The sequence below is a fragment of the Leopardus geoffroyi genome, chromosome C3 (assembly GCF_018350155.1).
Source record: "Leopardus geoffroyi isolate Oge1 chromosome C3, O.geoffroyi_Oge1_pat1.0, whole genome shotgun sequence".
NCBI classification, from domain to species: domain Eukaryota; kingdom Metazoa; phylum Chordata; class Mammalia; order Carnivora; family Felidae; genus Leopardus; species Leopardus geoffroyi.
This window is the reverse complement of record NC_059338.1, coordinates 44,779,538-44,796,250: the sequence shown is the minus strand read 5'-3', so window position 1 is coordinate 44,796,250 and position 16,713 is coordinate 44,779,538. Positions and strand designations below refer to the sequence as shown.

Here is a 16,713-nt window from a genome sequence, read left to right as displayed (position 1 = left end):
TAGAGTCTTGGGCCAGTGGCACACGTCTATTTTTCATTTTTTATTCACCAAATCTCCCCCCGCCCCGGCTTTTTTTCCGGCATACCACAAAACTAGAGCAAACTTAAGCAAACACTGAAGTTTATTATAAGGGTGTATAAATGTCTCCTAGAGGCTAAGTGCAGGAATCTGAGTGGAGCTCAGGAAATCCTGGAATCAGGGGCTAGAAAGTCACTGGGTTTCACTATCTCTGCCTTTTGTCTCTGACGCTCACTGGGCATCTGCTTCATTCTGTTTCTGTGTAGACTGGCTTTCTTTGCTTTCCTGGGCCTCATGCCAGAACATCATAGAACCACAGCTCCTAAGTTTACAAGTCATGTTTCCAGCTCCCCAAAGAGATGAGCCTGTTGTCTCTCAGTCATGAATACCAATTCACAGGAGACAAAACCTAAGGGGTCTAGCCTGTCAGATGCCCACCACAATCCAACCAGCCAGTAATCATGCTATTCAGGGGTGCCTGGGTGGCTCAGTTGGTTGAGCATCCGACTCTTGATTTCAGCTCACGTCATGATCTCCGGGTCGTGAGATCAAGTCCTGCATTGGACTCCAAGCTGGGGGCTCTGTGCTGGGGCCTCTGCACTGAGTGCTCTGAGCTGGGCTTGGAACCTGCTTGGGATTCTGTCTTTCCTTCCTTCCCTCTGCCCCACCTCCACCCACACTCTCTCAAAAGAAAGAAAGGAAGGAAGGAAGGAAGGAAGGGATCATGCTGTTCAAATGTGGCCACAGGACCTACTCTCTGCTATGGATTAGGTGGACAATTCTTAGAGAAGTAGAGGGAGGAACACAACCTAATAAGTATCTACTCTTTACTCACGCACTCATTCATTCAGCAAACATTTATCCTATGTCTAGATACTGTTTTAGCTGTTAGGGACACTATAGGGAAAGCAAAAGAGAATCTTTAGAAATTCTATCCCACTAAATGTGAGGTCCATTTCTAACTCTCTGCACACCTCCCTTTTTTTGTATTATGAATGGTCCATTTCTACTCCTTCTATATCAGTAACTGTCTTGTTTGGAGCAGCATTTTCCCTTAGGTACCTGCTGACTTAGAATCTGCATACTTGAAGGAAATATGCTAAAGAAACACATGAATGACTTATGCAGATACCTGACCCTCCTAAAGAGAAAGACCCATGGAGTATTGAGCCTGTCCAAGGAGGATGCAAACTAGATCCCTGACTTTGTGGTTAGATCACACTTAGTGGATGGGTGCTATAGGGAGAAGACACAGGATCAAAAAGGCCAATTGCATTCAAAAAGGAAAAGTTACAAGATGTACAGAACCAGAATCAAACCAGATCAGCCATAATTAAAAAAAAAAATATTTAGATCAACACTTACTAAGCTTTTAATGTAAGACATTAGGTTCTAGGTTCTGTAGGAAATGTAATGAAATAGAAATCAAACTTCATGACTCAAAGAACTTAGAGTTGGTTGAATAGGTAAGGTAGAAAATAGATAATGTAGGGGCACCTGGGTGGCTCAGTCGGTTGAGTGTCTGACTTAGGCTCAGGTCATGATCTCACGATTTGTGAGTTGGAACTCTATGTCAGGCTCTGTGCTGACAGCTCAGAGCCTGCATCCTGCTTCTGATTCTGTGTCTCCCTCTCGCTCTGCCCCTCCTTTGCTCATGCTCTTTCTCTCTCTCTCAAAAAATAAACATTAAAAACATTTTTTAAAAAAGAAAATAGATAATGTTATAAGAAATGCTTATGTTTTGGAATTTGATTATATATACTATAGGAATTCAGAAAAAAAAAAAAAATGAAAACTGCCAGGACTAACTTAGGTCAGGGAAAGCTTCATGTAGGACAAGAATCTAAGCTGGGCCTTTAAGAATGGCAGGATTCAGGGGCGCCTGGGTGGCGCAGTCGGTTAAGCCTCCGACTTCAGCCAGGTCACGATCTCGCGGTCCGTGAGTTCGAGCCCCGCGTCGGGCTCTGGGCTGATGGCTCAGAGCCTGGAGCCTGTTTCCGATTCTGTGTCTCCCTCTCTCTCTGCCCCTCCCCCGTTCATGCTCTGTCTCTCTCTGTCCCCCCCAAAATAAATAAACGTTGAAAAAAAAAAAAAAAAGAATGGCAGGATTCATATGTGCAGAAAAAAGTCAAAGAACAATTTTATAGTGAGGATCCAGTGTATTTACTTGTTCAACTCAGGGTTCTGAGCTTCAATTAGTATGTGTTCATTCACTAATTCATTCATCAAACTTTTACTCATTGCCTACTTAAGGAGGTGCTGAATACTATGCGTATAAAGGGTACAAAGATGAAAATCATTCTTATCTCTAGTGTGCTTAATGTGAAGTTTCTTTAAAAGAGTAGGCAGGGGCGCCTGAGTGGCTCAGGTAGTTAAGCGTCTGACTTCGGCTCAGGTCATGATCTCACGGTTTGTGGGTTCAAGCCCACATCGGGCTCTATGCTGACAGTTCAGAGACTGGAGCCTGCTTCGGATTCGTGTCTCCCTCTCTCTCTGACCCTCCCCTGCTTGCACTCTCTCTCTCTCTCTCTCTCTCAGAAATAAATAAACATTACAAAAATTAACAAAAATAAATAAATAAAAGAGTAGACATTATACATGCCCTTATTTTGATGATAGGATGGATATATGTAACCAACCAAACTAAATTATTACAGTGACTTTAAAAGCACCTTCCACAGCATGGTATTTAGCATATATTTTAAGAATCTACCATGTGATAGTTACAAAAGATAGAGTGAAAAAATCAGACGTAGGTCCTGTGCTCCTAGAGCTTACAATCTGGTTGGAAGGCAGCCATTTAAACAAGAAATTACAATCATGCATGGTTTAATAAAGACAGAAGAGGTAGAGAATAACTAACCTAGCTGGTGAGTCAGGTAAGAAGACTGGCACTCTAAGATGATCCTCAGTGACCCCTTCCCTTGTGTAACTCCCTCCCCTTGAGTGGGCAGGACCTGTGACTTGCTTCTAACTCAAAGAATATGTCAAAGGTGAAGGGATTTTGAAGAGCTAATTAATATTCCCAAATAGCTGACTTTAAATTGATCAAAAGAGACAGCAAGAGAGAAAAAGACCCACGGACTACTGAGCCTGTCCAAGGAAGATGGAAACTGCATCCCTGGCTTTGTGGCTAGATTATACTTAGTGGATAAGTGCTATGGGGAGAAGACACAGGATCGAAAAGGCCAATTACGTTCAGTTGGGCCTGTCCTAATCAGACAGGGAGGTCTAGTGGTCAGAGACTCAACGAAGTAGAGATTCTCTTTCCATTTCTACCTTGAAGAAGTAAGTGTCATGTGTTCCATAGCTGCAATCTTGCTAATAACATGAGGGAGTTTAGAAGAAGACCCTTCTCCAGTCAAGTCTTCAGATGATAATGCAGCCCAGCCCACACCCCAATCTCAGCTTTGTAAGGCCCCATGCAGAGGACCCAGCTAAGTCATGATCACATTCCACATCCATGAAAACTCCACACCACCATGGGGAAAACACACAGGGTAAATGTGTGTTATTTTAAGCTGCTAAATTTGTGATACTTTATTATGCAACAATAGAAAACTTGTATGATGGTAGATTAGATAGGACAACTTATGATGTGTTCCTGGAGAAAGAAAACTTTTCACACTGAGGCTTTCAACTAGCATTTCTAAACAATGGGACCCATGCTGGGTTTTCTGTATGCTCCCTGTGAAATCCAGGCCAAGTTTATATATAATAGATGAGGTCTCCCTGCCCACTACCTGAGGGTTTCCTGTGTGGAACTCAATGTAAATATTCACTTGCTGTTAGAGTTGAGGTCATAGAAAGGATATATTTTTCCCTACTGTTATGATTGTACCTCACTTTATACAAATAAGATGACACTGACAAACTCTATAAAATTATGTTTTTCAAATAGGATTCAATTTTTTTAGTTTTTGATTCATTTGCCCAATTAGCCAAAGTCTATACAGCACCTGCCACTTGCCTAGATCTATACTAAATGTGAACAGAGATGAAGAAAAATCGAGACATGGTTCTACCCTTTGAAGAGCTTGAGAGAGTCTGATGTAGTTTTTAAAAAATTAAAGAACAATTAAACACTAAATGCTAAAAGTGGGGATCAGGAGGTAACTGCTGAGTGACAAGGAATAATGGAAATAATAAGTTCGATTTCCCAGGATTCTCCCTCAGAGAGAAAGGAAAACACTGGGAATGTTCTTACCTTCCAGCTGAATGCAAGCATGCAACATGAGTTTTGTGACCTGTTAGCCACTGAGACATAAACCCTGCTTATTCAGAATGTTGGAGTAATTTCAAAGGTAGTGAGCTGCAACTTTCTTATCCAAACTATGTCTCAGCAAAATTTATTCAAGAAATAATGTTTACTGAACACCTACTATATCGAGTGCTATGCTAGGAATGCGAATACAGTGCTATATCTGTCAGAATGTGTTGTTGTTGTTGTTGTTGTTTTTAAAGTTTTTACTTAAGTAATCTATACACCCAATGTAGGGCTTAAACTCCCACAACCCTGAGATCACAAGCCACACGCTCCTCTGACTAAGCCAGCCAGGCTCCCCTCTGTCAAAATATTTTAAACTAACAGAAAACCCCATTAAAATGGCTCAGACAACAAATATATTTATTATCTCGCCAAACAAGAAGTCCTGAGGTGGGTCAGCTCTAAGATGGATTAATTTAGGAACTCACTAACATCATTAAAAATCCAGTTTTTTATTTTAGTTTCCATTTTAGTCTTTCCTTAAGACTTTGGCTTGAACAATCTTAGCTGGCTCTCCTCATGGTGACAAGAAAGCTGACACTGTTCTAGGGACATCTTCGCAACACTGTCTAGGGAAGAAACAGCTACTGTTTCTTCCCATGTGTCTTTCACTAATGGGGAAAAAAATCTCTCTCCCAGAAATCCTTAGCCGACTTCCCCTGATGTCTTATTAACCAGAATTAAATCTCAGGCCTGTGTCTAAACCAGTCAGAACCCACTCCCTGGGGCAGCACCGGGGGTTTATCTTCCCTGGAGCACATGGCCTCAGGAGAGTGGAGACTCCAACAAAAGTGGGGTTCTACCAAATAGAGGAAGGGGAATGAAGAGTGGCTGAGAAGGCCATCTCTTAACAGTATCAATAATTTGTAATTAAGGACAGTAATAATGACAGTCTCTGCAAGGGCCATAGAAACAGTCTCACCGACAATATGAAGTTACAAACTGGGACAAACACTGACGAGGGGCACCTGGCTGGCTCAGTTGGTAGAGCGGGCGACTCTTGATCTCAGGGTCGTGAGTTCAGGCCCCGTGTTGGGTGTAGAGCTTCCTTAAGAAACAAATAAACAGGGGCACCTGGGTGGTTCAGTTGGTTAAGCGTCTGACGGCTCAGGTCATGATCTTGTGGTTTGCGGGGTTGAGCCCCACATCGGGCTCTGTGCCGACAGCTCAGAGCCTGGAGCCTGCTTCGGATTCTGTGCCTCCCTCTCTCTCTGCCCCTCCCCAGATCATGCTTGCTCTCTCTCTCTCTTCCTCTCTCTCAAAAATAAATACAAATATTTTTAAAATGTAACAAAAAAACAAAAACACAAAAAAAGCACCATGATCAGAGAGAATCGATGGCTGGGAGACACAGTAGGGTGACCACAGAGAGGTCACAGTCAAGAAAGGCCATTCAGAGGACATGGAAGATGAGTAGAAACGAGCAGGTAGAGGGCTGGGGGAAGAACATTGCAGGCAGACGGAACAGGTCTCTTTCGAGAACACGGGAAGGAGATGGGACTGGGAGAGGGGACTGGCAGGGGAAAATAGCACAGAAAGAGTATGGGGCAGCAGGCAGGGGGTCCTCTCTGCAGCAGGAAGAGTATGGATTGTGTTCTAAGAGCAATGTAAAGGCACTTGAAGGTTTCAACACAGGGGCACGATGTGATCTGACTTGTCTTTTAAAACACCTATCTGGCTGCAGTGGGAGAATGGATGGAGGGGATGAGGAGAGGGGAGGAGTGACAGAGGCTCTGCAACAGGAGGGATGGCAAGAATGTGGACAGAGTTGAGTATGAATAGTATTTCTGGTGCTCTGGGTATACAAGGATGGGGCTGTCCCGGGACTGCCCCCTGGAGGTGTACGGTCTGTGTGAGGGGCCAAGATGCAGGTGCACACACATAACTCTTCTCTGGGGGGAGAGTGATTAAGTGTCACATGGGAGAAGGTGAGATCACAGTTTGCGGGCTTCGGGGGAGCCTGATTATTTCCAGGTGGCTTCTGAAGGCAAGTGATCTTTGAGCAGGCGCTATGCAAGGTGGGTCTGAAGGTGCAGACATGAGATGAAGTGGCTTGGGCCAAAGCAAAGAGGCAGGAAATGCAGACCTAGAGGGACAAAAACAAGTGGGAGAGTTTGTAGGGCTTTGTGAAGGCACAGTCCGGAAAATAAGGCTAGAAAAGTCATGGGGGTCAGCTTAAGGGGAATTCTGTGTGGCAGGTGAGGATAATAAAATAAAAAAATAAGGAACAACAACAAAAAGTTTAAATAAAATCTAGCTTAGCTACAAAACCACTTGGTTTTCAGGGCTCCTGAGTGACTCGGTCCGTTGAGTGTCCAGTTTTGGCTCAGGTCATGATCTCGCACTTCATGAGTTTGAGCCCCAGGTTGGGTTTTGTGCTGACAGCTCAGCGTCTGGAGCCTGCTTCCGATTCTGTCTTCCCCTCTCTGCCTCTCCCTCTCCCTCTCCCTCTCTCTCTCTCTCTCTCTCTCTCTCTCTCTCAACCCCTCTCTCAAAAATAAATAAACATTAAAAAAATTTTTTTAACACTTGGTTTTCCTAGTAATAATCAACATACATGCTAATCAAGTTTTGATTATTCACTGGTTGGAGTCACAGTATCTCCTCCCAGTATCACTGCCACCTGCCAGTCATTTGCCAATGATTTCTAACTTCCTTTTGAGATATCCCTTCATCACTTAATTGAACAGTGGTTCTGGGGGTCCTAGCATGAGAAGCCATGGCCCAGCTCGCAGGCGTTGAGCAGATGCAGAAATAAACTGCAACAGGGGCGCCTGGGTGGCACAGTCGGTTAAGCGTCCGACTTCAGCCAGGTCACGATCTCGCGGTCCGTGAGTTCGAGCCCCGCGTCGGGCTCTGGGCTGATGGCTCGGAGCCTGGAGCCTGTTTCCGATTCTGTGTCTCCCTCTCTCTCTGCCCCTCCCCCGTTCATGCTCTGTCTCTCTCTGTCCCAAAAATAAAATAAACGTTGAAAAAAAAAAAAAAGAAATAAACTGCAACAAATACAGCCTAAGTGTTAGGGACGAGGTGGTACAAAGGAGGGGAGGGGCGCCTGGGCGGTTCAGTCGGCAAAGCGTCCAACTTTGGCTCAGGTCATGATCTGCAGCCCCGAGTAGGCTCTGTGCTGACAGTTCAGAGCCTGGAGCCTGCTTTGGATTCTGTGTCTCCCTGTCTCTCTTGCTCTCCCTGCTCACACTCTATCTCTGTCTCTCTTAAAAATAAATAAACATTAAAAGAAATTCAAAGTAAGGGAAAATTCTCTCTACTACCTGAATTGTGCGGCGAGATCGCAGAGAAGTGGGACGTTTAACTGGGCTTTTCCAGGCAAAGGAGTGAGGTGGGAAGGGCTTCCAAACACAGGGGATGCTCCATACAGACACACACACACCTTCTCGATTCTCAGTCGGTCCTGCAAACCCTATGGAAGGTACATTTTTAAAGTTTGTTTTCGGGCTGTTTGGGGAAGGTTAGTGATAATCTGTGAGTTCTTTTGGTTACTACAGAACAATAGTTGATCCTCGTAAACATGCATTTGAACCAATGTTAACAAGAAGTCAGGATCGAGCAAGTAAAATTAGTTATACTCTCTGCTCCCAATTACTCTCCAGGGAGGCTTCATTGATCCTTCCTTTTCCAGGACAGCAAGGAAAGGAATCTTAAACCCATTTTTGTGGAGACTAGGAATGCATTAGTTATCAACGAGACTCCTCCTGTCTTCAGTTTTTCACAGAGGGATGAAAGAATTCATAATTCACTGTCATATCTGGCTCCTAATTTTTAACTTTTTTTTAATGTTTATTTTTGAGAGAGAGAGAGAGACAGAGAACTGGGGAGGGACAGAGAGAGAGACAGAGAGAGACAGAGAGACAGAGAGACAGAGGATCCTGATCAGGCTCCTCACTTGTCAACACACAGCCCAATGTGGGGCTTGAACTCACAAACCGGGAGATCATGACCTTCATGACCTGAGCCGAAGTCGGACACTTAACTCACTGATCCGGCTCCTTGTTGTTTCTTATTTTTTGATTTTATTATCCTCACCTGCCACACAGAATTCTTCCTTTGTGGGAGATTGGTCCCCTCTGAGCTTCCTACGAGTTCATAACAGTTATCTCAGATCCAGGTGGACACCCAAGACCGTCCTGTCTCAGTAATTTGTTAATTGCTTGTTTTCGCTCAAGATCAAAAACAAATCTATCCAGACAGTCTATGAGGTTGTGAGAAAGTGAGCAAGGAATTCATTTAGGACTGAAGAGAACTATCCTATCATCCAACACCCTCAATTTTTTAAGTTTTTAAAAATTTATTATTTATTTTGAGAGAGAGAGAGAGAGAGAACCAGTTGGGGAGGGGCAGAGAGAGGCAGGGACAAAGAATCTGAAGCGGGCTCTGTGCTGACAGCAGAGAGCCCGACAAGGGGCTTTAACCCGTGAACTGTGAGATTATGACCTGAGCTGAAATCAAAGGCTTAAAAGACTGAGCCATCCAGGCACCCCCAACACCCTCATTTAATAACAATATGGAAACGGAGGCCCAAGCAGGTGCATCCACCTGTGGAGGTGGCCCTGAGCCTGGGGGCAGAGACCTGACCAGAAGCTGCCCCGAAGCAAGGGATGGAAGAGAGAAGCCAGCTGGGACACAGAGCAGAAGCATTTTGGGGAAGTGACCCATGGCAGGCAGTATCTGATGTACTTCCTCTCCTCCACACTCCGCCCCCACTTGCCCTCCCTCTCTCTTTCCTTTTCTCTCACGTTAGGATTGTGCGTCAGTTGCCAAAAGGTGGGGACATTTCCTGAACCTTTGCAACACTGAGAGGTTGTCTTCAGGGAGCACATTCTGAGCACCGCAACAGGCAAGCGAGGGTCTGGGAGCGGCCCCGCTGAGGGAAACACCAGCTTGCCCTCTCCCTGTCCCCTGGCAGCCCCCCCAAGCCCCCTGGCCTGCGCCTGACCATGTCCCTGGCTGAGGCCATCAGCCTCTGGAATGAAGGGGTGCTGGCAGCTGACAAGAAGGATTGGAAGGGAGCCCTGGACGCCTTCACTGCAGTCCAGGACCCCCACTCCAGGATTTGCTTCAACATCGGCTGCATGCACACAATCCTGGACAACATGCCCGAGGCGGAGAAGGTGAGTGGAGGCCCCTCTCCCCTCTCACCGGGGGCCTCCTCTGTGCCGTGTAATTAATGGTTCTCAATCCGGGCTGCGCTTTAGAGCTTTAGAAACCTCTCAGGAGCTTTGAAAGAGCAAGAGCTGCACAGGCCCCACCCCCGGGGATCTTGATTGAATTGGCCTGGGGAGGGGCCTGCGCAGCGTTAGTTTTTAAAAGCTCCCCAGGTGGTTCTATTGGGCTCTGGGCTGGGAACCACTCACTGTGGGTTTTGTTCTCCTTTCTTGTCCGTATATTAAATTCAAATCGCTCTGGAGTCATTCTTTAACACCTTTATGAAGACTCCCCTGGTTTTGTTTCCTTCTCTGAACTCCTGCTGGCCACAAGAGCTCCACCTCACTGTTTCACACCCGGTTAGAAAGCCCCTTCGTGTGCCTGAGCTTTGCCAGCCTTGCGATCAAGAGGAGGGACTTAAGAAACATAGATTTCCTCTCAAGTGACAATTTTCATTAATCTTCCACTTTTTGGGGGGCTTCTGAGGCTGCCAGAAGGAAATCATACTGTGATTGATGAACGATGTCTGCCGAGGGCATGCTGTGGGTGTCATGGCATCTTTTTCAAATGTTTTTTTCTCTTTCATATTCCCTAGTGTAGGGTTGAGCATTCTCAGTGATCACTCTTTGGGTTCGTCAGGGTAAGCTGGAGAGGGACTGGAATTTGGAAGCAGAAGATCTAGGTTCGATTGCCAGCTCTGCCTCTCTCTAGACCTTGGTCTCTGGCAAGTCACGTAGACTCCTGACTCTCAGTTTCCTGAGAGGGACAAAGATGAGGATTAGGTGAGGCAGCAACTATTCAATTCTGTGTCGCTTCACGCCACCGTGTAAATGCTATTTTCCCCGTTTATGGCCAGTCTTGGCAAGGGGGTATGGACAGACTCCCCAGCACCCTTAGTGCCAGAGCTCCTCCCACAGCCATCCTGGTCGTGACTGTGACCAGCCAGTGGGCAAAGGGAGAGGAGTGAAGACACTTGGAATACCCACACAGCCTGACAAGTTCATGTCAGGTCTAAGGGGGGCAGATGGGAGCAGAGGCGAGGACCTCACATCTGGCCAGGGGAGGACCTCAGTCCCCACCTCCTCTCAGAGGCTGAGTGAACAGCACCCCAGATTCCGGGGGCTGCTGGAGACAAAGAGCACATTGTCGGGGGAGAGGCTGGCTGAGCACAGCAGCCAGTCTGGGCACAGCTATGCCAGCAGGGGCTGTTTGCTCCCCCCTCGGCGGAGGGGCTCCTTGGTGAGGCTGTGCAGGGGTCGCCGGTCACCTCCCTGCTGGCTCACTGCCGGGCCTTCCTCTCGCTGCATAGATGCGTCCTCCAGTTCTTCAGCTTCTGGGCCCCTCATTCTCCGTGCCTTTACTTGGTTTCCTGCTTCCGTCCTTACTACTGGCATTTTACATGCATTCTTGTTATTATTTTGATTTCATAATTTTATTTACTAAATAAGTATAATACTACATATAAATAATAGCATTTTAATTGTTTTCGTATCTAATTGTCAGTAATCTTGAAATTCAGTCAGTAATCTTGAAATTCAGATACTAACATCTCCTTTAAAAATTTTTTTTGACGTTTTTTAATTTTATTTTTGAGAGAGAGAGATTGATAGAGCATGAGCCGGGGAGGGGCAGAGGGAGAGAGGGAGACACAGAATCCGAAGCAGGCTCCAGGCTCTGAGCTGTCAGCACAGAGCCTGACACGGGGCTCGAACTCACGACCGCAAGATCACGACCTGACCCCAAGTGGGAGGCTTAACCGACTGAGCCACCCAGGCGCCCCTAACATCTCCATTTTACAGAGGTGTCTGACCTCTTGTCACCTTCAAGATCCGGACCATTCTCATGACCCTTCTTGCCTCTCCCTTTGGGCTCATCTCACATTCCTCACCGCCTGAGTCCTTGGCCACCTACAGATCCTTTCTCTCTCCACAGGCCTTCACCAGAAGCATTAACCGAGACAAGCACTTGGCAGTGGCCTACTTCCAAAGAGGGATGCTCTATTACCGGATAGAGAAGTAAGTGGTTTGTGTTGCACAAGCTGGGGAAGTTTGCAGAGAAGCCCAGACAGGGTCTTGGTGCTGCTGGGCTTGGTGTTTGTGAAGTATCTTTCCAGCTTCTGTTGGGAAGTGTGACTGGAACTTCTCTGGCAGTTATGCAAAAGTCAGCATGAGGCAGAAGCCCTCCCCAGGGAAAGAGGGAGGGAACAAAAGCCTGCCTCCCAGTTATAAATCCGCTGTGTTTTAGCGCACAACAAGCCTACGTAACGTAGGCCTTCCATTCAGCAGGTGTGATGCCCCACCAGCATCCCTGATGGGTCATAGCTTGGGCAGTGCTGGTGGCAAATATTTTGGCCATCAAGGGAATACCCGTGATGGTCTACTACTACTCGGAGGAGGTACTGAGTTATCACACAATGAGGATTATCATGAGACCACATCAAGGCCCTCCTGCATTTCCACAGAATGTGTTTACAAAAGCCTGGTTTAATCCATTCAGTGAAATACAGTTTGGCCCCCAAAATGACAATGCAAACTATTAACATATGTATAAGGATATACTAATACAGATAAATAAGTAGCTTATATATTAATATGGGGAAAAGTTCACAGTAGACGCTAAATTTTAAAACACAGAGTTCAATATGTATAACACAATTCCATTTCTGTTTCACAGAATGGTCTGGAAGGCCATAGGCCAAAACATTGGCAGTAGTTCTTTCTGGGTTGGTGACATTTTAGGGATTTCTATTGTCTTCTATCAGCCTATCTGTATTTCTCCTATGTTTACAGTCAACACAAAATCATTAGTAAAACACTACATAAATGCAAAATGAAAGCTAATCTCAATTCCCACTCCTCACCTCCCAATACCCCCCAAACAGACATAGAAATAGCAAAGGAAAAATATCCTAAGCATCAATTTAAAATGTCTTAGGGGATGGCAAACCTCCCTTCGTAGAAATTGTTCTATTAATGGGCACAAGTTCTAGGGAAGGAAAGTTTGGCTCAGCCTAAGGAAGAACTTTCAAACAGTGAAAATGGTGAGGTCATGGTGTGGGTGGTGTGGTGTGGGTGTGTGTGTGTGTGTGTGTGAGAGAGAGAGAGAGAGAGAGAGAGAGAGAGAGAGGGAGAGAGAGAATGCTCAGCAGGTGAGGCAGGGCAATGGGGAAATAGCAGAGAACATCCAGGTATTGGGGAACGGCTGGGCTCTCATCCTGGGCAATCTTGAAAGGCTTGGATCGTAGGATCTATCAGAAACAGAGCCTAGAAAGCTGCTGTGCTCAGCTGTTGCTAGGGGCAACCATTAGAGGCTCAGAGGACTTCCAAGATGTAGACACAATTACCTGAATGAGGAAGGGCCGGAGTGAAGTCTTCCCGGAAGAAAAACCACAGACACAGAGGCTATCTAGGGAGAGAAAGCCTGGGATTGAAGGAAGATATATACAAGCATTTAGCTTTTGGTGGCGTCCTGCCTGTCTCCCTTCTTATTCTCTCTCCTTATTCTCCTTGTCCCCCCACTCCCTCATCCCTATGTTCTCCAGATGGATGGAATGAGCAGGGAGGCTTGAGCACAAATCCTCCAGTTAGTCTGAAATCTCAAAAGACGAACTCTAAGGCCATCCTTTAATTAGCTCTAACAGCCTATAATGAGGGGAGACAATTGGCAATGAGGGAAGGCTCCCAGAAGAAATTTCTACACAAAAATGCCCAGAAGTCCCAGAAAGGCTTGGATTTTGAGTGAAGCAGAGATCTTAGAAAGATATAGGAATGAGACCTAGGATTCAATTAGTCTGTGATTGATAATAGTTAAGTCTGAGAGAAAAAAAATCTACCAAACTTTATCTTCAATTCAGCAACTATCTACTGAGGAAATAATATAAATAAGCCACAATTCTGGACTTCTGAGCTGTCTCTTCTGCTCGATCCATAGGCATTAGTGTCCCCACCTCCCAAGGCTCTGCCCTTGACACTTTCCCTTCTTATCACAATAGCAATGGTAGCTAAATGGCAAAATTTATGGGCTATCTTTCCAGAAAAGCACATACAAGCACATACATACTTCTACATAAAATTTCAGGGGGTTCTGTGTCCCCTAAAAATCCGTACATGAACCGTTAGGAATCTCACCCTTTCCCACAGCATTGACCTCCACCTGTAGCCAGCCAGCTGCTAAATCTCTACCTGGGATCAACCCAGCATGTCTCTTTTCCCAAACCTTGTCAAGTTGACCTCTCAAATGTCTCTTAAACCCACCCGTTTTTCTCCATCAGGTTTAGACCTTCATTTTCACCAGGACTGTTGCAATCACTTCCAAACTGGTTTCTCATCCCTTAGTTTTGTCTTACTTATTCCAGAGTGATCTTTAAAAAAATAAATGTGATCTGCTTAAGAACTTCCAGCGGGGGGCAACTAGGTGGCTCAGTTAGTTGAGTGTCTATGACTCTTGGTTTGGGCTCACGTCATGATCCCAGGGTCAGGGTCATGAGATCAAGTGCTGCGTCAGGTTCCACGCAGAGCATGGTCTGCTTAAGATTCTTTCTCTCTCCCTCTGCCCCTTGCCTGTGTGCACACGCGCTCGCTTTCTATCAATAATTTAAAAAAGAACTTCCAGTGGATTCTAGTACTGAAGGATAAAGTTCCTTGGCCTGCTTCTATGTGGTCCCGCAGCTGCCCACCCACTCACTCACCCTGCAAGCATTCTCCCGAGTCTGCTCGACCACTACGGCAGTAACCACTCTCTTCTGTGCCTTTTTCTTTTTTTCTTTCTTTTCTTTTTTTTTTTTTTTTTTTTTTTTACCTTTTTAAAAGTTTATTTATTTTTTGAGAGAGAGAGAGAGAGAGAGAGCACATGGGGGAGGGACAGAGAGAGAGACAGTAGGGTGGGAGAGAGAATCCCAGGCAGGCTCCCCACTGTCAACATAGAGCCTGATGCAGAGCTCAGACCCACAAACTGTAAGATCATGACCTGAGCTGAAACCAAGAGCTGGATGCTTAAACTACTGAGCCACCCAGGTGCCCCTCTTCTGTGTCTTTTAAAATAACATCTGTGGGGTTACTGACTCTTGGTTTTGGCTCAGGTCACGATCCTGAGGTTTGTGGGTTCGAGCCCCACATTGGCCTCTGTGCTGAGAGTGCAGAGCCTGCTTGGGATTCTCTCTCTCTCCCTCTGTCTGCCCCTCCCCTGCTCACTCTCCTTCTCTCTCTCTGAAAATAAATAAATTAAAAAAAAAAGAAGAAGAAAATAACATCGGTGACAGATATTGGCTTATATATTTATCTCCTTCACTACTCTTTGAGTTTCTCAAGAGAAATCTTTAGTTATTCACTCTTGTATTCCCATGTCTAATATAGTAGTTAATAAATGTTTATGGAATTAATTAAAAGCAAGCAAAATATACCCTCTGCTTTAAGGAACTTAAAAATTAAAAGGGAGAAAGAGGTCACAAACACTAATACCTATAACACAAGGCAGAAAGGGGAAAGTGCTAGAAGAGATTATTTTGAAATGAGTGCCATGGCACATGGAAAAGATGCTCAACGTCGCTCCTCATCAGGGAAATACAAATCAAAACCACACTCAGATATCACCTCATGCCAGTCAGAGTGGCCAAAATGAACAAATCAGGAGACTATAGATGCTGGAGAGGATGTGGAGAAACGGGAACCCTCTTGCACTGTTGGCAGGAATGCAAACTGGTGCAGCCACTCTGGAAAACAGTGTGGAGGTTCCTCAAAAAATTAAAAATAGACCTACCCTATGACCCAGCAGTAGCACTGCTAGGAATTTACCCAAGGGATACAGGAGTACTGATGCATAGGGGCACTTGTACCCCAATGTTTTTAGCAGCACTCTCAACAATAGCCAAATTATGGAAAGAGCCTAAATGTCCATCAACTGATGAATGGATAAAGACATTGTGGTTTATTTTTTTTTAATTTTTTAAAATTTATTTATTTTTTTTAATTTTTTTTAACGTTTATTTATTTTTGAGACAGAGAGATACAGAGTATGAATGGGGGAGGGTCAGAGAGAGGGAGACACAGAATCTGAAATAGGCTCCAGGCTCTGAGCTGTCAGCACACAGCCCAATGCGGGGCTCGAACTCACAGACCCTGAGATCATGACCTGAGCTGAAGTCGGTGGCTTAACCGACTGAGCCACCCAGGCACCCCAAGAAATTGTGGTTTATATACACAATGGAGTACTACTATGTGGCAATGAGAAAGAATGAAATACGGCCCTTTGTAGCAACATGGATGGAACTGGAGAGTGTTATGCTGAGTGAAATAAGCCATACAGAGAAAGACAGATACCAAAATGTTTCACTCTTATGTGGATCCTGAGAAACTTAACAGGAACCCATGGGGGAGGGGAAGAAAAAAAAAAAAAAAAGAGGTTAGAGGGGGAGAGAGCCAAAGCATAAGAGACTCTTAAAAACTGAGAACAAACTGAGGGTTGATGGGGGGTGGGGGGGGAGGGTGGGTGATGGGTATTGAGGAGGGTACCTGTTGGGATGAGCACTGGGTGTTGTATGGAAACCGATGTGACAATGAATTTCACATATTAAAAAAAAAAATGAAATGAGTGCCATGGGGTCCAGGAAAATGACTAGGTTAGGAATTCTTCCAGATTACAATGGGACTTGTGTAGGGTGACAATGTCATGCATGCTTCTTTCTCTCTGTTTCCCCCACTTTTACGTGTTGTTGCATGGCTCTCCCATCATTATGAAATTGCAGAGAACGAAGTTTGAGTGTGTGTCCGAGAAGGCAGGCGGTGCCTCAGTGCTGACCAGGACCTTGTCCGACCCAGCCTTCTCCTTTGGAAGGGGAAGGAGCTCTAAGTTGCAGTTCGGACCCTGAGCCTTATGAATCTTAGGGCTGTGATAGGAACAGCAAACACTTTAGAACACTTTAGAACGGCCCACAGACGCAGCACAACAGAGCCTCCCCCTGCATGGAGGTGTCTCACATTCTGACTTCAGCTTGTTAGAATTCTCCAGCATCCTGGATACAAGTGCCAGAGCTGCAGGATCCTGGGCTGCCTGGGCAGTGGTGGCGCGGGAACAATCAGGAACGTCAGTGGTCCCTGAGAAACCTTTACGGGGAGTACTGCAAAAATGAGGATTGTAAACCCTCTCGGGCTCAGAGCTGGTGAAAAGCCGCTCGAGGTTGCTGCTGTGCTGGTGAGCCCTCCCGGGGGGGGGGGGGGGGGGGCTCTGGGTCCAGGGCAGCCCTCTCTGGGTGGGTGTGGAGAAAGCCCTCCCGC

General features: G+C 45.8%; 1 protein-coding gene across 3 annotated transcripts in view; it reads left to right on the top strand.

Moving 5' to 3' along the window:
- Nucleotides 1–9,021: 9,021 nt before the first annotated feature.
- The window catches only part of NCF2 (neutrophil cytosolic factor 2), a 33,012-nt gene continuing 25,320 nt past the window's right edge, over nt 9,022–16,713 (top strand). Inside the window, exons 1-2 of one of the 3 annotated variants that reach the window (XM_045452649.1) lie at nt 9,022–9,411; nt 11,378–11,460. In XM_045452649.1, the coding sequence (XP_045308605.1) occupies nt 9,238–9,411; nt 11,378–11,460 (257 nt within the window). In that variant the 5' untranslated portion in view covers nt 9,022–9,237. Of the gene's footprint in view, nt 9,412–10,098; nt 10,228–11,377; nt 11,461–16,713 lie in introns of those variants that run through there. The other 2 variants (XM_045452650.1, XM_045452651.1) reach the window with 2 other exon arrangements.